At 39.1% G+C, this 22,260-nt stretch overlaps 1 protein-coding gene and 1 non-coding gene across 8 annotated transcripts in view; one reads left to right on the top strand and one right to left on the bottom strand.

The window, feature by feature from the left end:
* kifap3a (kinesin-associated protein 3a) overlaps window positions 1-15,125 on the bottom strand; it is a 233,923-nt gene extending 218,798 nt beyond the window's left edge. For 2 of the 7 annotated variants that reach the window (XM_069938222.1, XM_069938218.1), the window contains exons 1-2: window positions 14,960-15,124; window positions 6,674-6,805 (exon numbers count right to left, since the gene is read on the bottom strand). In XM_069938222.1, the coding sequence (XP_069794323.1) occupies window positions 6,674-6,805; window positions 14,960-14,991 (164 nt within the window). In that variant the 5' untranslated portion in view covers window positions 14,992-15,124. Of the gene's footprint in view, window positions 1-6,673; window positions 6,806-14,959 lie in introns of those variants that run through there. The other 5 variants (XM_069938224.1, XM_069938220.1, XM_069938225.1 and 2 more) reach the window with 5 other exon arrangements.
* Window positions 12,132-12,238, top strand: LOC138765596 (U6 spliceosomal RNA). Its single transcript, XR_011358592.1, has one exon. It is a non-coding gene; the product is annotated as a U6 spliceosomal RNA (small nuclear RNA).
* Window positions 15,126-22,260: the final 7,135 nt, after the last annotated feature.

Consider the following 22,260-nt stretch of genomic DNA (forward strand, 5'->3'; position numbering starts at 1 on the left):
TACCAGGAACAAGCCATGGTGATCAGGTCTGGCACAGAGTATCGCCTTGTGGCTAAGGGAAGGGAGAAGAGACAAGCTCTAGTAATAGGGGATTCAATAGAGTGGGGAACAGATAAGAGATTCTGTAGAAGAAATAGAGAATTCCAGATGGCATGTTGCCTCCTAGGAGCCAGGTCCAGATCATGTTCACCATGTTCTCAAAAGGGAGGACGGAACAGCCTGATGTCACGGTCCATATAGGGACCAATGACATGGTTAGGAAGAGTTCAGGGAGTTAGGTGTGAAGATGAAGGACGGGATCTCTAGGGTTGTGATCTCAGGTTTGCTACCTGTGTCACATGCTAGTGAGGTTAGAAATGGGAGGATAATGCCACTTAACATGTGGCTAAAGAGATGGTGCAAGAGGGAAGGCTTCAGATTTCTGGATCATTGGGCTCTCTTTCAGGGAAGATTGTACCAGTACAATCTTCTACCCAGGAGGGGTAGACATCCAGTGAGATTGTTTGCATCTGATCTGAAGAGAACAAATATCCTCCTGGCAAAATTTGCTAGTACTGCTCCAGGAGTTTGAACTAGATTTGCAGGGGGATGGGAACCAGAGTGGCAGAGCAGATAGTGGAGTGGAAGAGGAAAACGATGACATTGATACTGCATGTAAAGACAGAAATCAAAGGTGGAAATAATGTTCTCAGGTGCATCTATTCCAATGCAAGGAGTATTGTAGAAAAGGCAGACGATCTTAGAGAGTTTCAGGGAAGTAATGGAGGTGGTAGAGGAAGCCTCTGAAGCCATATTGAAGACTGTATTGATGGAACAGTCAGCAGACATGGGGGAAATAAAGAGGGCCATGGCTGATCTATCAGGGAGTGTAGAAAAGGAAGAAGACTATGTGAGTGCTTGGAGAATGAGAGGGACGCATGGAACAGAGAGAGAGAGGAAATTTTGGAGAAGCTAGACATGTTAGAAAACTTCAATAGGAGGAACAATATCAAGATTGTGGGGGTAAATGAAGGGGTGGAGGGGAATAACCCAGTTAAATACTTTAAAGACTGGATCTCAAGGGTTCTGGGTAGGAATAGGGTGGGGGGGGAGAACTGAGGGTAGAGATGGTTCAGGAAAATGGCTCCAGTTGATTTTGAAAAAGTTTGAGTGTTTTCAGAATAGGGAAAAGGTTCCCTCCCAGGGCGGTGGCCAAAGGGGCAGGGAAGGGGGGGGGGGGGGGGAAGGGGGTGAATCCACTCAAGGTTGGGGACAGCAAGGTTCTTTCTTTAATCCTCCAACATCAGCGCGGCATTTTTGAAAAGGAAAAAGGAATTCAACGCAACTAAAAAAAAGTCCTGTGGAACAAGGGAGTGGGCCACAGGCTATTGCACCAGTGACATTGAAGGTGAAGGTATTACCAGGGTAGATAAAAAGTTCTCGGTGGAAGCAAATGAGGCGTTGAGGTTTGCAAACTCCCTGGAAGCCACACGGGAAGACGTCCAAATGGGACAATAAGTCAGACAAGAGGGGTGGGGGTCTGAGAGAGAGAGAGACAGTGAGCGAGTGAGCGCGTGTAAAAGTGAGCGCACGGGAGAGTGTGTGAGCGTGTTGTTCAAGGCAATGGTTAAAAATTAAATTATGTTTATATATTGGGAGCTTGGAGAAGTTGTAGGAGGGGTGGGAACAAGATGGGTGCTGAGGGTTGGGGGAATTGGCACCAATTCTATGGTTGGCGGCACCAGGAGGGGTAGGGGGATTTTAGAGGGTAGGAAGAAGGGATTAATTGGGGGTTTATACTGTATTGTTTTGATTTATTGAATATGGGTTTTTTTTATTTATATAGGTTTCGGTTTGAGCACGGGCATTTGCATCAAAGGTGGAAGGAAGATGGACAAAGAGGGTAAGAATATGGGGACATCCCTGAGGTAATAAACAAGAAAATTAAATTCATAAGTTTTAATGTCAATGGATTAACGGAATGGTAAAGAGAAAGACAGTCTTGGCACACCTTAAAAAAAATTGCAAGCAGACATAGTGTTCTTACAAGAGACTCACCATACATAGCTAGAACACGTAAAGTTAAAGAGGGGATGGGTAGGTCAAGTAGCAATATCCTCCTAGAGCCAGGGGAGTTCTAGTGAATTTCCCAGCGGGGAGATTAGTGATGATGCATTGTCAAATATACTCAGAATCCTGGACTAAGATGAATATATATGCCCCAAATTATGATGATGAAAAATTTAGGCAGTGTGGCGGTTCACTCAAGCAATAGGCGAACTGGCTCATGGAGTCACTGGCAAGTCCACAGCAGATCGGACTGTGGAAGCCCTGGGTGTGGGGCAAGCCCACAGCCTGGAGACTGAGAAAGATAAATACAAAATTTTGGAAATCAAAAAATTGGAAATATTACAAACATATAAAATAAAAAAACTACTTTAAAATCAAAGCAGAAGTATTACGAATTGGGACAGAGCACATAATTTTGTCATGGTAATTAAAAGCAGAGGAGATATCAAGATTGATCACTGCAATTCAAACAGAGCCTGACAAATTAACATACAATCAGAAGAAAATCGATGAAACTTTTAAAATTATACAAAACTGTACAAATCAGAACTGCTGGGGGATTCTAATGAGATAGATGAATTTCTCTCAGTGATTGAGCTGCCAAAATGGGAAAATAGAGATCAGTTGGAATTGGATGCCCCCTTTACTAGACAGGAGATTGAAAAAGCCCTGAATACACAACAGGCAAATAAATCACCAAGAGAAAATGGTTTCCCGCCCAAATTTTACAGAGAATTTAAGGATCTTTTGATGCCTCTTATTATGGATGTATAAGACAAGGTGGTAGAGACTCAGACTCTCCCAGAATCCTTCTCAACGGCTATTTTTACGCTGCTACAGAAAAAGAACAGAGATCCACTAAAACCACCCTCTTATACACCTATTTCTTTGTTAAATGCTGATTACAAGATTAAGGCCAAAGCACTAGCTAATACCTAAAATCGATAAATCCGGATCAAGAAGGCTTCATTAAAAAAAATACTCTGCAGACAATTTGGGCACACTATTTAATATAATTCATTTGACTAAGTCAAAAGTGAGCCCAAGTATTACAGTATCTCTAGGTGCAGAAAAGGCATTTGACGATCTAAAGTAGCTGTTCTTATTTAAAGTACTAGAAAAGTATGGAATGGGCCGAGTATTTATTGATTTGATAAAAACTCTTTACCATAAGACCCAGGCCAAAATTTTAACTAATGGACAGATGTTGTCTAAGTTTCCTTTGAATAGATCCAGCAGACAGGGATGCCCTCTGTCCCCAGGTCTCTTTGTTCTGGCAACTGAACCATTATCAGATATTATAAGGAAGGACCCATACATAGAGGGATTCAGGGTTGTTCAGGAAGAGCATAAAATTAATTTATTTGCAGATGATATATTTAGCTGACCCAGTTGAGCCTTTGGCCAAACTACAGATCACACTGGAGAAATATGGGAGAGTTACAGGTTACAAAAGTAATTTGGAAAAAAAATGAAATTATGCCATTAGCAAATTCTGATTTTGAAAAATATCTAAAAGAAAGCCGGTTTAAATGGAAACTGGAAGGAGTTAATATTTAGGAATAATGTTAATAGTTAATAACAAAAAAAAACAGACAATGCCATACATATGATTAAAATTTGGCATGAGAGTATGGAAAAAAAGTGGGGATATCACCAAAAGCACCACTGTGCCAGAATGAACTATTGCCAATGAACTTGGGTAATAGAATTCTAAATATTTGGTATAAAAAAAGAATTAGACGTACTGAAGACTGTTATGAAGAAGGACTACTTATGTCTTTTAAAGAATTAAAACAGAAATAAGATTTGTCAAATGGAACCTTCCACTGCTTTCTTCAGTTAAGGTCTTTTCTGTGAGAGAGGTAGAGTCCCAAATTGGTACCACTCTCAATCAATGAAGTAGAGGGGATGCTTCGACTGGGAAAACCCCTAAATTTATAACTAGGATGTATTCTGTTCTCCAAGGTGAAAGGGCTAAGCAAGGCCTACAAAGATTGAGGGAGAGTTGGGAGTTGGATCTGGTGTTATAATACCAGAGAAATGTTGGTCTGATTGGTATATGGATAGAATGACATCAATGATAAGTGCAAGATATGGATTGGTACAATATAATTTCTTATATCAATTATAAAAACTACACAAATCAAAATCTGAAATATCTGAAATGTGCTTTAGATGTGGCATCGAAATTGGAACCTTCTGACCCAGAGCTGTACCTTCTAGGCAACTTTAATAAAATAAGCAATAAACTGACTAAATTCAAATTTGTTTTGTTAAAGTAGCCCTGGCTGTGGCCAAGGAGTGTATAGCAATCACTTAGAAGTCCAACTCTCCCCTACTTATTGCTCGATGGGCTGCAGAGATACATATATGGAGAAAATTACATAGAACTTAAAAAAATAAATATGATACATTAATTAAGATATGGAACCATACTTGGATTATCATGGGGTCCAATTATAATTTTTGCCCTTCAATATATCAATGTATGTATGTAAAGATTTGATATCCCAGAAAGAGAACCATGAAAAAAAATTGAGAGCTTTGGCGGTACATGTAGTTATATTTTTGTATTTGTAGGTGTGTGAGGGAAAAGGGAGGAGGATTTTTTTTGTTTTGTGTACATTTAATACATTTCATGTGTATAAAAGTTTAAAGATTGTGTGAATATATTTACAGAGAATGGAAAAATAAAATATATATTTTTTAAAAAGGCTCCAAAAATAACCCAGAAATTTGTAGGCAAGGGTGCTTGACATCAGTAATAGGCATGTTATTGGAAGGAATTCTAAGAGATCAGACATACAAGTATTTGGATAATCAGGGACTGATTAAGGATAGTCAACATGGCTTTGTGCAAAGTAGGTTGTGTTTAACAAATCTTATAGTTTTTTTTGAGAGGTTAGCAGGAAAGTTGATGAAGGAAAGACTATAGATGTTATCTACATGGGCTTTAATAAATCAAAGTACTGAGTAGAGTACGTGGGATGTTAAAGTTGTACATGACATTGGTGAGGCCAGATTTGGAGAATTATGTGTAGTTTTGATCACCTAACTGCAGGAAAAATATCAATAAAATTGAAAGAGAGCAGAGAAAATTTACTGGGATGTTGTCAGGACTTGAGAAATTGAGTTACAGGGAAAGGTCAAGCAGATTAAGATTTTATTCCCTGGAACATAGAAGAATAAGGGGAGATTTGATAGAGGTAAACAAAATTGTGATGGGTAGAGATAAGAGTATATGCAAACAGGCTTTTTCCACTGAGGTTAGTTGAGATGCAAACCAGAGGATATGGGTTAAGGGTGAAAGGGAACATTAGGGCGAATTTCTTCACATAAAGAGTGGTGAGGAATGAACTACCAGATGAAGTGCTGAATGTGGGCTTAATTTTAACCTCTAAGAAAAATTTGGTATATAGAGGAATATGGAACACTGCATGAAAGTCAACAGGATTAGCAGAATAGTTCAGCACAGGCTGAAGGGCCTGTTTTCTGTGCTGTAATGTTCTATGGTTCATCACAATTGTTTTGGGAAACAAAAGATATTTTGATAAAATACCAACGTCAACATAACTTCTCTTGAAATACTTTTCTATTTTGCATTCAAACCAAAACAGCATTGCCATTGCCTTTCTGCATCATGAGTTTTTAATCCTCAGGGAAGGATTAAAAGACAATAACACATTGGCTCTTAGTTTATTAAAGGGGGGGGGGGGTAAATCTACATGTACATAAATAAAGAGTCACATGTCTTCATAGAGAATATTGAGAGTAAATTAAAATCAACAAAACTACAGATGCCAGAAATCTGAAATGAATACAAAAATTGGAAACACAGCAGATCAGGCAGCATCCTGTGGAGAGTGAAACAGTTAATTTTTCAGTTTCAGAATCCTTCATTCTCAAACCTTTAGTTTCAGGTGGGGGAGGAGGATGGTTAGAACCGAAGGAATATGGATGAACCAGATGATCTAAAGCGGAAGCAAGTCAATGAAATATCAGTTTAATCTTTTTTTGTCTATGTAACCTGTTGCTAAGTAGCCAATTTCATGGATTATCGGTTTGCCTTGAAATACTTAGTCCTATAAAATTTGACATCAAATCTGGATTCCTAACCACTACATATTTTGCAGACTTCCTCGGAGGTTGGAAGAAGGGGAAAATAAGTTATTTTGGAAACGACCATAAAAAAAAGCCCAAGAATGAAAATCTGATAAAAAGAAGAATCAGAATAAGAATTTATTGTCAGGAAAATGTCACATTTGTTGTTGCGTCTGCATCACAGTGCAAACATTTCTATAAACCAGCTGATTGGTTCTAAATGACCAATCAGATCTTTTACATTATAGAATAATTGCTCAATTATGCTCCTCAGTAAACTTCAAAGATCTCCTAAATAATGTAGATGAGACTTTTGTAGTTAATGAAAAATGGAAAAATGCTAATTTTAAGGGGAAATACTTTATATCATTGGAAACAGCATCTAAATACAAATTGCTACAAATTTTTTTTAAATATTTCATGAATCAGTTAGTGTGTAAAAATGGGTAACTCTCATTCTTAATGATATTTACAACAAAATAATATTGAAAAAACAAACAATGTGTTAACTAATACTCACATTTTCTGACATTCCTTCCGTTCTCCAAGCATGGCATTGCCCATCTCACCCAAAATTGTAGCTTCTACTTCATAGTGAACAATCAAAGCTTTCTCTACTGGGTGGACATCTATGTTACCCCCTTTAACTTTCCTAAAAAAAATAAAAGGTTTTGAAGTAACCCAAAATGTTCCAGCAAACTTGAAAAAAAGAAACAAAAACTATGCAAAACCTCAAATATCTAAACTGGTATCTTAAAGCCACATTTTTCAGAAATCATACAAGATTTGACCAGTGGGCCTGTATAACACATCAGTAAAATAAATATCCAGTGAAAATCTGACTATTGGCATTGAAGTATTGACTCTTCTTGTGAAAAAGGACACTGAACCATTTTACGATACATCAGAATTTCAATGGTTGATTTGTAGATGCTATTATAATAAAATAAATATAGATATCAACAAAATAATGTTGAAAAAAATCAACAAACAACATGTTAACTAATACTCACATTTCCTTCCCATCTTACCCAAAAATGTCACTTCTACTTCATAGTGAATAACCAAAGCATTTTATCAAAAGCCACGTGAATTTGAAAACTTATAAGATAGGCAATGAAGGAAACTACCATTTTCTTATAATGCAAGGCATATCTCTAATTTCAAAGGACAAGTTTCTATTACAGAAATATAAAATAGCATCTGCAAGCTATTGAACTGGAGCAAACTAACTAAAGGATTCATAAATTATCAAAGAAAAAAACTGAAATAAACCACCAATTTTAAAAACTTGAGATGAGATTGCCATCTTAAAAAATCACTTAAATACCTTGGCTGTATTTCCACCCAAATCCTTTAGTAAATATCAATTTTCCATGCCATGGTCATCTGATTCCATGATTAACAATTTTTTAAAAAACAATCATTAGTTCCATGACAAGTAATAACTTTAATTACTAGGAAATTAAAAAAGCTTTGATAACTTCCAAATAAAAAATATTTTTGTAAGTCTCTTAACACACAAAATTATTTTACATTTACATGGAATTCAATAGAGCAAGAAATGATCAGAAGGTGAACCATTTTCAGCCATGCACACCCATTTACACACTTCTGGTTTTAAATACAAACATTTAATTAGCACAGCAAATAGACATGTTGAAAATGCTAGTCCATATTTCAAGTTGAAACACTTTATCAAATCTTGAATCAGCAAAAATTATTTTTCTCCCACTGATGTTACTTGACCCACTGAGTTCTTCCAGTAGATTATGTTTGGCTTTAAATTCCAGCATCTATACTCTCCTGTGTGTCGCCTGCTGAAAATCTTACGGTACATTTTTTGGGGCAAACATTTTAAGATGAATCTTTTTACATGTTTGCTTTCTACCCAGCATCTTTATGTGAGATCTTAAAAGTTATGTTTTCAATTCCCAATTGCAGGAATCTTTTAGTATATACGAATCTTGTGCCATTTTCATAATTTTTAAGTGTCTGAACATGGAAGTGCAGTTTGCAGGTTCACAAAAATGTCAAAATGTTTTGAAATCCAATTAATTCCACTGCAACTGAGAAAATTGATGGTGTCACAGATAAATTAAAAATGAGTGTCTCCCTCAAGTTATAGTGTCGTTGAATACATCCAACAAACAAGGTTGGTTGGAGACAATTCATACAATTGTTGTCTGCACTATTCACACATTTACATTTATCCTCTGCAGCCCTATCAGTCTAAAAACCTAACCAGCAAACCCATCCTGCACAAGGGAAACCAAGCTGCCTATATCTGACAATTGCCTCTTTTTCCTGATCAAAGCCTCAATATCAATTATCAATCAAGGTTGCATAATCCTGTTAACCTTGGCCTTACTCCAACATGCTGGCCCTGAATTCTCCCTACCTCACTTTCAAAAGCCTCTCACTTGTCAAATATCCCTTTACCTGAAAACAGCCTCTCCCATTCAAATTTTGCAAGTTCCTGTCCAATTCCATCGAAATAAGCCTTTCCCAAATTTAGGACTTTAGCTTGTGAACCAGTCCTATATTTTTTTGAAAATTAACTTTAAACAAGTAGAATAGTTACTAGTCTGAAAGAGCTCCATAAATGACATTTCTGGGCACATGCCCTGGGTTTGTCTAAAGACAGAACGGGGCCTTTTAAGAACAAAGTTTGGAAACACATCTGCTCTCAAAAGGGCATTTGACAGTGATAAATGCCAGGTAAACCGTTCAATATCATCCTGAATGGTTTTTTTAATACTAAATAACCAGAGGGCTTGGGGAGGGTGATGTTAGGTCAGAGATCAGCCAAGATCTCGATGAATGTCCCATTTCCAACAGGAGGTTTAATGTTATCTGTGCTCCAATATTGAAAAAGGAAAAATCCCCAAAACCCCAGGTCAGCCCATCAAGTAAGTCAGTCCAAAAACCAGTTCACAGAATTCAATCTCAAAGTTCAATTCCAAGACAGTTCTTTAACTGATAACAAAGGTCATTGAATTGAACATTGGAGAGAGAGAGAAATTATTGATGTTGCGTTGCAGTAAACTTACGAATCCTTTTGCAGGCTTCCTCAGATGACTTCCCCAAGTTCTCAAAGTGTGGTTTTTAACCACCTCACTTATGAGGTCTGTGCATTTCACACTGCTCTCCAAAAGCTCTCCCACGATAAGATTCAAAGTGAACTTTTAGTCACACTCAAATTCAGTCTTTCCACTGAGAAGGGGGTCAGCCAGAACTGATCTCAAACACAGAGCATGTCTCTGTGTATCCCTCTTGGTTGCTCCAAACCAAATTCTCCACTTCACAGCTGGATTCTTCCTCATTCTTGAAAGTTCCAGGCAATTAATACATTTCACTCTCTCTTATCTCAATGTTTCCTCCCTCTTTCTCGCTCTCCATAGCTCAACCTTGACAAATCAGCACTGAGCTATACCACAATATTACACAGTTCTGAGTAGAAATCCATCCTTTATAATGACAGTCAACAGTCCAAAAAGTCAGTCCATGGTCCAGAACAATAGATTAAAATTATGATGTCAATTCCTTTAGAGACTAAAATTAATACTCTGTAATATGTGCCCAATTCAAACATCCCTTCATACTCATTCTGCACCCCCCAGTCAATATAAACATTCACACTAAAATGAACAACAGTGGAGGTTGCACACCAATGCCTCAACTTTCTGAGGAGTTTAAGGAAATTTTGCATGTCATCAAATGCTCTATTCAAGTTCTACAAGTACATTGACTGCATCATTGCCTAGTTTGGAAATTTTTTTGTACAGAAATTCAATCGTCTGCAGCAAGTGAAACCTAGACAAATCCATCATGGGCATTGACCTCTGATTCACTGAAGACATCTACACTCCAACATCATAAAGAATCCCCATCATGCTTTCCTTTCACTACTCTTTGGATAATATAAAGCATCTTATCAGAATATTGTCAATGAAATACTTTGCAATGATTGCATTTAATATTAATTGTTATATAGACGTTTAAAAAAAGGAAAGCTGATGAGTAGAGATTAATAATTTCTGTTGAAGTTAAAGCTCCAGTCTAGAAAAAAAATTTAAGAAATTAAATCAAAATTGCTCATCTTTCCCAATGTAAATTCCGACAGAAAAAGCATTCCAAAACAAGCAAACCACAATGAAATTAACATAATGTCCAAGAATGGAAATAAGCACATAAAATTCTGAATCTCCACAATTTTATGCTCAATTTGATTGTAAATCGTATCCAAATGATGAGGATGCTCAAATCTTCATTGGATGCTTTTGCATAACATATGATCAAAAGGTGAAGTGAGTCAACAGCATGGTTCGACTCTGTTAACTAACATATCCATAGCTAAGCATGAAGGAGCAGGCCATTCAGCCCATTGAGCTGCTTCAGAATTTATGATGGTTGATCTGACTATAATCTCATTTTCACATTCTATCTATCTTTGGTAACTTTTGCCCGCCTTTTGGGGAAGAGGTAGGTTGGCGGAGTTGACTATTCGATATCCAAGAGCCGATACTTGATTCTTTACAATTTATTTGCTGGTGACTGTGTTTTGTGGGAGGGGTTAGGTTAATATGGGTTTTTTGTTCTTTTTTTCTTTTGTTCTTATTTTTGTATGGGTACACAATCCTTTATTCCGGACATCTAAAATCCAGAAAGCTCCAAAAACCGGCAAGTGGGGAGAGAGAGAGAGAGAGAGAGACGGCAGCGCGAGTCAGGCGGGCAAGAGCACATGAAATAGAAGCAGGAGTAGGTTCTTCAGCTCGAGCTGTCTTTGCCATTCAATAAGACCATGACTCTTCATGCTGTCTAGTCAACTTCACCAACCTACCTTTTCCCCAAAATTCCTTAATTCTCCTACTCTGCAAAAATCAATTTAATTTGGTCTTAAATATATTTAATAAGTTAGTCTCGACTTATTCCACATATTCACTACTCTGGGGAAAAGTAGTTCCTCCTCATCTCTATCCCAAATCTACTCCCCTGAATCTTGAAGCTGTCCCCCAGTTCTCATCTCATCTATCGGTGGAAATAACTTTCTTTATCTCTTTCATAATTATATATGTTTCTCTAAGATCCCCTTTCATTCTGGCCTGTTCAAGGTCTATTATCATAATTTGATTACTTCAGCAGGGGTGCTCTGAGGGTTTTCTATTCGATATCCAAGAGCCGATACTTGATTCTTTACAATTTATTTGCTGGTGACTGTGTTTTGTGGGAGGGGTTAGGTTAATATGGGTTTTTTGTTCTTTTTTTCTTTTGTTCTTATTTTTGTATGGGTACACAATCCTTTATTCCGGACATCTAAAATCCAGAAAGCTCCAAAAACAGGCAAGTGGGAGAGAGAGAGACGGCAGCACGAGTCGGGCGGGTGAGGGGGAAGAGACCGACAGCGTGAGTCAGGCGGGAAAGAGGCTGGCAGCGTGAGTCGGGTGGACAAGGGAGCGAGGGGAGACGGCAGTATGATTGGAAGGGGGTGGATATGGCAGCACAATTCGGGTGGGTTAAATCTAGCTTTCCAAAATCCAGAAAAATCCGAAATTTGGAACACACTGTCCTGCAAGGGTTCCAGATAAAGGATTGTGTACCTGTAAAACTAGAAGAGAATGGAATACTTTGATAATTACAATAAAGCATATTGCACTTTTTTTTAAATTATATAAGACAATGTATAATAGATATGTGATTCTGTATTGCATTATATAAAAGCTTTATAATTAATTAATATCTAAACATATACAGGCAATATTAATAAAAATGTTTTAAAAAGAAAGAACCCCTCTCATTCTTCTGAACCAGATGACTCAATCTCTTCTCAAAGGCTAACCCCCGCCCCCCCACTCAACTTTGGAATCAATCTGGTGAACATCCTCTTCACTGCCTCCAAATCCAGTACATCTTTTCTCAAGGAGACCAGAACTGAAAGCAATGCTCCAGGGACAAGCTCACCAGTCCCCTGCATACAAGTCCTCACTTTGGCAGCACATATACTAAAATTGCAATAATACAGAGAAGGTTAGCATGGCCCCTACGCAAGCATGACGTGCAAATTCATGAAGTGTTCCTTTTTTTTTTGAAAGAGAGGCATGTGCGGCGTAGCAGATAACACAACATATTTACAGCGCCAGTGATCAGGACCAGGGTTTGAATCCCACACTGTCTGTAAGGAGTTTGTATGTTCTCCCATATCTGTGTGGGTTTTCCCCGGGGACTCCAGTTTCCTCCCACCATTCGAAATGTACTGGGGGTTGTAGGTAAATGGGTGGCACGCACTAATGGGCTGAAATGGCCTATTACCATGCTGTATGTCTGAAAAAAAACAATAGCTGCAGCAGAACTTCCCTCGAGCAATGAAGGCCATTTGCCTTCTTCATTAACTGTTGCTCCTATAAACCAACCTTTTGCAATTCATGCACTAGCACATCCAAGTACCTCGATGCAACAAAATGCCATTTAAAAATATCAATTTGATCTTCGATTTTTCCTTCCAAAGTAGATAACCTCATATATACCAACACTGTACTGCATCTGCCAGATACTTGTCCACTCACGTAACCTATCTATGTCTATCTGCAGATTCTCTGTATCCTCTACAATTTGTTTTTCCACACGATTTAGTATTGCTAGTAAACGTTGATACTCTACACTCAGTCTCCTCTTCTAAATCATTTATGTATATGGGAAAAGTTGCAAGCTCAGCAATGACCTCTGCATGTAACCTCTTCAAGGGTACCTGATTGTGATTTGTGCCACAAATTCAGTGTCCTTGTTTCAAATAGCACAGACATTCAGATAAAGTCCCCTTGTACTCATTGTTCTTTCAGATTTTAGAAATCTTTGTGTCTTTTCTATACCCCACTCTTCCATTTATTTTTAAGTTTTGCTTTGGTTACTGCATTGCTTTGCTGTCTTTCTGTCTGGATTCCCATCCCCTCCAATATTAGTTAGAACCTTCCCCAACCGCACTAGCAAATTATCCCCTAAATTCACTGATCCTGGTCCAGTTGTACACCACCCAGTTTGTGCTGGTCCTGTTTCCTCCAGTACTGATTCCAATGTCCCAGGAATCTGAAACTCTCCATCCTACCCCACAGCTCAAGCACATCCTTGCTATTCCTACTCTGACAAACATATCCTGGTGAGTCTTCTAGTTATAATGTAAAGACTCTTAAACTGTCTTGAGAGAAGCAAGAGAAATACGTTGGATTTGAACAAGAAAAACTGTAGATGCTGAAATAAAGTGCGATACACAAATATGCTGGAGAAACTCAGCAGGTCATGCAGCATCCATAGGAAGTAAAGAGTGTTACGCCTCACCAGCAGCAACTGAAAGACACATAAACGGGTCAAGTTTAACTCAGAATTTATTAACAATTGTCAATAATATAATTATCTCAATAAACTCAACACCCATACATAGGCCTTTAAGACAACTATATACTAACAATGGCTATTTATAGTGTGTATGTGAAAAAAATACTCAGACCATTTCAGTCTAAGACAAAATGCTCCAAAATAATCTCCCAAAACAAAATCCCAAGTCAAACTCATCAAGTCAAAAGAACAGTACACAGAATCTGGTCTCCAGGCTTTAATATCTTAGTTCAGTTGTGCACAGGTCTTTGAGTTGAACGTGGAGAGAGATGACTATCGTCACTAAGCAGACTGGAGTTTATTCTTGTCCAAAGAGTTGGTGTCTCCATACCATGCTGTGATGCAGCCAGCCAGAATGCACTCCATGATACACCTGTAGAAGTTTACAAGAGTCTTCAGTGACATACCAAATCTCCTCAGACACCTCACAAGGTACAGCTGTTGGCGAGCTTTCTTCGTGATTGCATCAATGTCAAGGTTTCAGGGCAGATCCTCAGAGATGTTGACACCCAGGAATTTGAAGTTTTTGACCCTCTCCACGACTGAGCCCTCGATAAGGACTGGGTCGTGTTCCTGTGGCTTCCTCCTAAAGTTCACAATCATCTCTTTGGTTTTGCTGATGTTAAGTGCAAGGTTGTTGCTGTTACACTATTCAACGAGTTGATCCATCTCCCTCTTGTACGCTTCCTCATTGCCATTGTTTATTTGTTGCACGACCTACTGATTTTTTTTCCAGAACATCTGTGTATTGCACTCAACATTTGTTGGATTATGCCCTCCACTTGAGGGGAACAACATCCAACTGAATAACAAACTTTATTATATGAAGGGAAACACCACCATAAAGACCTGCTGTGAAAGTCAAAGAATGCGAGATGTAGCCTGTTAATTAAGACAACAAAAGTTACACCATCAGGAACACCTAATGAATGAAAAAGTCAAGCAGAATCAGTGGAAGGCCTCATTTCCCTTGGGTATTATAAAACTAAATGTAAAATGAGGTGAGAAAATCAGCAAGTTGATAGTAGGAAGGGTAATGCCAGGCTTAATTAACAAACAGAACAAACTTTGGAAACCAGAAATTTTTTTTAAATGCTGTAAAATCATTAATTCTCAACCTTTTTTTCAGCTATGTCCCTTAGGACTCTGCTCAGAGTTTATGGACCCCCTTCCCCATGAAGCAGTCAAGTTTAATTAGTTTCTTCCCACTGCAATAAAACAGAAAGTAATGCGTTTTTATGATTTCAGTCCATGGCACTGCTTAAATGTGCCATGGTCTTGTAAATAACAACAGGGCAGGGACCTGCGGAAGAAAAAAAAATCAGAACAAGGAAAGGAAAGGCCTGGCCCAGCCCGGCCCGTTGACAAGACAACAGACACCACTGCTGGAGGCACCAGACCGCTGCCCCGCACCACCAACCTCTTCAGATAGCGAGCATCCTCCGACTGCATTCCTCTTGATTTCTGCTGCTCGGCTCCAGCTCGGAGCCGATTCTTTGTTTGCTGATCTTCACCAACACTGCAACCTTCTTTACATCTCTCCCACCCCGACCTCCCCAGCTGCCTGTGACAAGTGCAAGCGTCCCACAACTCCAAGCGGCAGGCGGGGACCCGCTCGTCAGCACAAACAGAGGGGACACTCCTCCTCCAGCGCCCTCAATAGGAGAAGAGGCAATGATGCAGGCCAAAACTTGTCAGTGGGCAAGGGCTGCAAAAAAAAATGCATTCAGATGGTCTCCAAAACAAAGTTCCCAACCAAAGTGGGATATATGAAGTACGATGAGTGATCGATTTAATATATTGCAGGTTCCACAGTTGCAAAGCTGCGTTATTCACCCTCCAATTATTCATAAAAATTATCTGGTCTTCAAGTGTCCACCACCAAAGCAAAATCCAGATTCCCTTTCAATCAAAATCGTATTAGTGCTTTTGTAGCAGATTTAAATTGCTGTTATGGGCAGCATAACCAGAGTTCCAAATTGTGAACAACTTGTGATTCTGGGTTTGCTTGGAAGACCTGAAATGAAGTATCACTGAGGAGCATTAAAATACCTGTAGCACATAGACCAAAATTTTGTTTCATATCCCCAGACGTATCAGTTTCTTCAAAAAAAAATAAATTGTACTTTTTGGATCACGAGCTTCAAAAGCGAAATCTCATACCAAATAAATGTAGTAAATCTTCATTGACATTATTTTAGTAATTTTTGTAGTTACTCCAGGCACATTTAAAAAAATAGGTACCACCAAAGAATTTCAAGCTTATTATCATCTGACTATATATACAACCAGATGAAACAGAATTTCTCCGGTCCACGGTGCACACACGAACACAAACATTACACAGCAAATAATAATCAGTACTGAACTATTATTCTGCCAAATCCCACAGACATGCATCCAGTCCATAGCCCTCCACACCCCTCCTATCCATATACCTACCCAAATTCTTCTTGAATGCTAAAATTAAGGCTAGCATTTCATTCCATATTCCCACCACTCTCTGTGTGAAGAAGTTCCCCCAAATGTTCCCCATTGCAGTCGTGTACTTCCCGCATCAGGAGCAGTGCCAATCACCGATGATGATGTATCCGGGATGATGCATGGGAGTAATAGCCCGCATGCATGGGTTAGATGAGAAGGCAACATACATGGGTTGGATCTCGGACCTAGGAGGAGGAGAGTGGGAGCATCAGGATCGCCTGTGTGGCGGAGAGCCAATGAAAAGGTCAGAGGGGTTTGGCTGTGTGGTGTTTGGGGAGTCTGAAGAGAATAAAGAGAGTCAACTCAAATTTGTGCTGAAAGAAACAGGTGGTGTATTCTTTAATTGTGTGTAAACTGGGGAAAATATTGTTGTTACGATTGTGACCCTGTGGGTTCGTAAACCACTTCAGCCTGTTAATGATGGTCTTTTTGAGGTCTTACAACACCACCCAAAGACTATTGAGATTGACAGAACTGAGAAACCTGACACAGTCTCCATCGACAGGTGTATATTGATGGACCAAGTTCTAAGTCGGTGCCAGAGGACTAGGTGCACCCCTTCCAGTTGGAGCATACATTTCCTGTCTCGCAGAATCGTACGAGGTTGGGCTGGACTGTCATCCCTCCAGACCATTACGTAGCGGGATAAGTCTGATTCTTGCAGTTCTTGCATGGCTCAGGGCTGAGGGGGAGCTGTCGTGATTGCGCACTTAGCACCAGGAGTGGTGCCAGACACTGCTGATGATGTATCCGAGATGCCACGTGGGAGTAACAGTGCGCATGCACTAGTTAGTTAAGAAAGCTGCTTACGTGGTGATGGATCTCAGATGCAGCAGGAGGAGAGTGAGAGTGTCAGGATCATCCATGTGGCAGGGAGCCAATGAAAAGGTCAAAGGGATTTGGCTGGGTGGTGATTGGGGAGATGAAGAATTCACTGCTGTGTCTAAAGGGAATAAAGAGAGTCAATTCCATTTTCTGCTGAAAGAAACAAGTAATTGTATTCTTTAGTTGTGTAAATTGGGTAAATTATTGTTACTACACCCATAACTTTTTCCCCTTTCACTTTTAACCCATGACCTCTGGTTTGTATCTCACCTACCCTCAGTGGAAAAAGCTTATCTGCATTTATTCTCTCTATCCCTCTCATAATTTTTAATACCTCTATCACATCTCTCCTCATTCTTCTACACTGCAGGGAATAAATTCCTAACCTGTTTAACTTTTCCCTGTAACTCAGTTCCTAAAGTCCAGGCAACATTCTCATTAATCTTCTCTGCACTCTTTCAATCTTATAGTTGGATGACTAAAACTGCCCACAATACTCCATGTCTTATACAACTTTACCATAACATCCCAACTCCTATACTCAATACTTTGATTTACGAAGGCCAATATGCCAAAAGCTCTCTTTGCAATCCTGTCTAACTGTGACGCCACTTTCAGGGGATTATGTACCTTTCCATATCCCTCTGTTGTACCGCTCTCCTCAGTGCCCTATCATTTACCACGTATGTTCTTTCTTGGTTTGTCCTTCCAAAATGCTACAATTCACACTTGTCTGCTATCTGCCATTTTTCAGCCCATTTTTCCAGCTTGTCTAGATGATGGTCCATTTGAGCTTTGAAAGTATTCCTCACTGACTGCAAACTTACTGATCTAATTTACCACATTATCATCCAGATCATTGATATAGATGACAAACAACAACACAATCCCACCACCAATCCATAAGGCACACCACTAGTCGCAGGCCTCCAATTGAGAAGCAATCATCCACCACTACTCTCTGGCTTCTCCTGTACAGCCAATATCTAATCCAGTTTACTACCTCACCATGGATACTGAGCATCTGAACCTTCCTGACCAATCTCCCATGTGGGACCTTATCAAAGCCTTTATTAAAGTCCATGTAGACAATATCCACAGTCTTTCCTTTATCAAATTTCCTTGTAACCACCTCAAAAATATCTATGATTGGTTAAACACAGTCTACCATGCACAAAGTTAACTATCCCTAATCATTCCCTGGCTATCCAAATACTTCCATATCTAATCTCTTTGAACAGCTTCCAATAATTTACCTGATTGACCTCAGGCTCACAGACCTATAATTTTCTGGGTTACTTTTGGAGCCTTTTTTAAACAACAGAACCATATGAGCTACCCTCCAATCCTCCTGTACTACACCCATGGCTAAGAACACTTTAAATATTTCTGCCAGAGCCCTTGCAATTTCTACACTAACCTCCCTCAAAGTCCAAGAGAATATTTTGTCAGACCCTGGGGATTTATCCAAGACATCAGACACCTCAATCTCTTTAATCTATATAAGGTCCATGACCTCTCTGCTTGTTTTCCTTACTTCCTGAGACTTTGTGCCAGTTTTCTGACTAAATGCTGATTTAAAAACTAATTTAAGATCTCCCACATCTCTTTTGGCACCATACATAGCTGACCACTCTGATCTTCAAGGTGACCAATTTTGCCCTTTATCATCCTTTTGCATCTAATATACATGTAAATACTCTTAGAATTTTCCTTCACATTGTCTGCCAAAGCAACCTCATATGTTATTTTAGCCTTCCTGATTTCTATCTTGTTTTTTTCTTGAAATGTTTATACTCCTCAAGAACCTCATTTGTTCTGTGTGGCCAATATTTACTATACACCTCTCTTCTTCTGAACCAGATCCCCAATATTCCTCAAAAACTAAAGTTCCCTATGTGTGTTAACTTTGACTTTAATCCTGACAGGAATATACAAACTCTGTACTAAGAAAATTTCATCTTTGAAGGTCTTCCACTTATCTTGCACATCCTTGCCAGAAAACAACTTAACCCAATCCACACTTTCTAGATCCTTTCTCATTTCCTCAAAATTAGCCTTTCTCCAATTTAGAATCTCAACCCGAGGTATAGGTCTATCCTTCTCCATAATTAACTTGAGATTAATGACATTATGATTACTGAACCCAAAATGTTCCCCTGTCATCTGTCCTGTCTCTTTCCTCAATAAGAGATCAAGTATTGCACTCTCTCTCATTGGTACCTCTATTTATTGATTTAGAAAATGGTCCTGAACATATTTGACAAACTCCAAGCCATCCAGCCCTTTTACAGTATGGGAGTCCCAGTCAATAATTGGAAAGTTAAAATCACCTACTGTTATAACTATGTTTCCTGCAGTTGTCTGCTATTTCTCTGTAGTTTTGCTCCTCCAGTTCTCGCTGACTATTGGTGGGGTCAATAATACAACCCCATTTGTGTGGTTATACCTTTCCCATTCCTCAACTCCACCAATATAGCCTCAGTTGACAAGCCTTCTGGTCTGTCCTGTGATATCTTCCCTGATGAGTATTGCCACTCCTCCCTTTTTTATCTCTCATACTCTCTCACGTCTGAAACAACAGAACCCTGGAACATTGAGCTGCCAGTCCTGCCCCTCCTGCATATCTCTAATATATACATAACAAAATAATATAAAATACATTTGTATAAATACTTCAGAATAATTTTCTTTTTTTTCTTAGAATGGTTTCAGGGTACCGTTAATCAGTCCTACAGCATATGGGAAGAAACTTATTTCACATCCTAGCATTCCTGATTTTGATCTCCTGCACCTCTTTCCTGATGGTAGCAGGTCAGACATCCTGTGTGATCAGTGGTAGGAATCATCATTAAAATTCTTTGAGCCCTTGAAATATGAGTACTGTAATAAAAATACAGTACTTCAAAATATGGGTACTGTAATAATCCATCCCAGCAGGGAAATGAGTGGGACTAAGGAAGTAGGACATAACACAGATGACATGGTTTTATGATTTTGTTTTTAGCTCTTTATCTTTTGTTATTTAGTCAACCTGATTGTTTTCTTCCTAGGCTTTTTCCTAGGTTTCTGTAAGGGTCATTGACTCCATCGGTATTTGTATTTGAATAAATTATATGACCATATGCTCAGTTGTATTGGGGTGGGGGATGGGGAGGGTTGAGGAAGTGGGATAAATACAGACTCTCTATGTTATATGAGTGTTGAAGGGGATTGTACCGTTTGAATTTTCATGAGTCTATGAAAATCAAAAATAAAATATTTTTTAAAATTATTTGAGCCCTATTTAAGTAACCCTTCCAGTGAAGTCATCAATAGAGGAAACTTCTCTGCTAATTTACTAGTCCTCTGTATTGACTTCTGGTGTGATGCTTTGCAGCCAACAAATGATGCAACCTGACAGGACGCTCTCAATTGTGCTTTTGTAAAATGTTGTTAAGATGGGGGCCAGTAGCCTTGCCCTCCTCATCTTCCTTAGGATGTAGAATGTATACCATAAAACCACTAACATTCAAAGATCAGTGCTGCCACATGGAATTTTCAATCATGATGAATAACTGAACAGCTCACAGGAGGAGAATGCTTAAAAAATCTTTCTCAATGATAGTTGAAGAGAGCAGGTTGCAGAATCACTAACCAGAGTAGATAATCATTCTCAGCCTCTTTCTAAGTTCCCCAACCATCCCAGAAGATGGTCACCTGCCAATTTAATTCACTCCAGGTGAAATTAAGAGATAGCTAAGAACACTGAATACAGCAACTGCTCTGGTGCTAGAGATAAAGACTCAGCAGGTTCGGCTGCATTTTTAGAAAGTTAAACAACGTTAACATTTCAGGTCAAAGAACCTTTAGCAGAAGTGTTAGAAATTTCTACTGGTGAAGCAACCCAGCATATTCCCTATCTCTTCCAAATCTGGAACCAATAATGTAGAAATTCCCAAGGTATGCTCAACCATCAAAAATCAGGGTGATCCATTCTGGCATATCACCAATCCATTTTCCACAGAATAAGACATAATATTAAAAAGTACAGGTGGGATCCTGGAAGATTGTATTCTAGCGAATGGACCTTTATAATAAGAAGGCCAGCAAGGACATCTACGGTAGATAAGTTAAGGAAGAGGATTCTGAGAGTCGGCATCTGGTAACATTTGCACGGGCAATGATTGGTTAAGGAAAGTCTGCGTGCTTTTTAGATGGGAAATCATGTCTCACAAATTTGATAAAAAAGGTTTTTGAACAGGTCACCAAGAGGATTGATGAGGGCAGGATGATCTGGAAGATTAGATCACGTAGGATCCAGGGTGAGCTAGCTAATTGATTCAAAATTCACCTGGTGGAAAGAGTCAAAGAGGATAGCAGTGGAGCATGGATGACCAGTGTTGTTACATGAGCATTTATGCTGTTTGTCATCTATATGAACAATTTGGATGACAATATAGATAACATAGTGGAAAATGAGGAAGGCTAAAACAGATTAAAACAGAATCTTAATCAACTGGATTAGTAGGATGAGGAATAGCAGATAAGGTAAGGTGATGCATTTTGGTAAATCAACCAAGGCAAGACTCGCACAGTAAATGGGAGGGTCCTGGAGAGCATTGTCGAAACTAAGAGAGATAGGTACACAGTTCCATGTAAGTGGCAATATAAGTTGACAAGATGGTGAAGAACTCTGGACACTGAGTACAGGAGCTGGGATGTCATTTTACAACTGTACAAGCGTTAGTGAGATCACACTTGGAGTGTTGCATGCAATTCAGAATTGCTCAGCCATAGGAAAGATGTCATTAAGCTGCAAGGGGAGCAGAAAAGATTCACAAGGAGATTAAGGATGTTGCTAAAGGATGATTAAGGATGGCTTAAGTCATAAGGAGAAGCTGGAGAGATTGGGACTTTTTTTTCTCCTGGAGTGTACGAGGTTAAAGTGGACAAATAAATTCACAATGGGAATAAATAAAACGAATTGGGATTGCCTCTTTCCCAGGAGAGAGGAATGTGAAACTAGAGATCATAAATTTGAGGAAAGTATTTGATGCTCATGGGCGGTAGGTGTGTGAAATAAGCTTGTCACACCCAATAAAGTAGGTGCTTAGTGTGAGATTGGCTAATTAACTGTTGTCTATAAAAGGAAGGGAAGCTCAAGTGGACCTGTGTGAGGGTTTGGTTCTCTAGGTTAAGGAAGTGATGCAGCTGTTGGCCGCGAAGCTGCCTTACAGGGAAAAAAAAAGTCTAAGGGTCTACAGGACACGCTTTCAATGCACCATTGACTATCAGCTCCGCACTCAGGAAACCCCATGATTTCGTCTCGCCAGAAGTGTCTGCATAAGGACATCACAGGAGCGCAAGGATCTGGTTGGTAGGAAGGGTTGTAATTCATCGTGAGAGACACGTTTTCAGTACCTTCCTGGA

The sequence above is a fragment of the Narcine bancroftii genome, chromosome 5 (genome assembly GCF_036971445.1).
Source record: "Narcine bancroftii isolate sNarBan1 chromosome 5, sNarBan1.hap1, whole genome shotgun sequence".
Classification (NCBI taxonomy): domain Eukaryota; kingdom Metazoa; phylum Chordata; class Chondrichthyes; order Torpediniformes; family Narcinidae; genus Narcine; species Narcine bancroftii.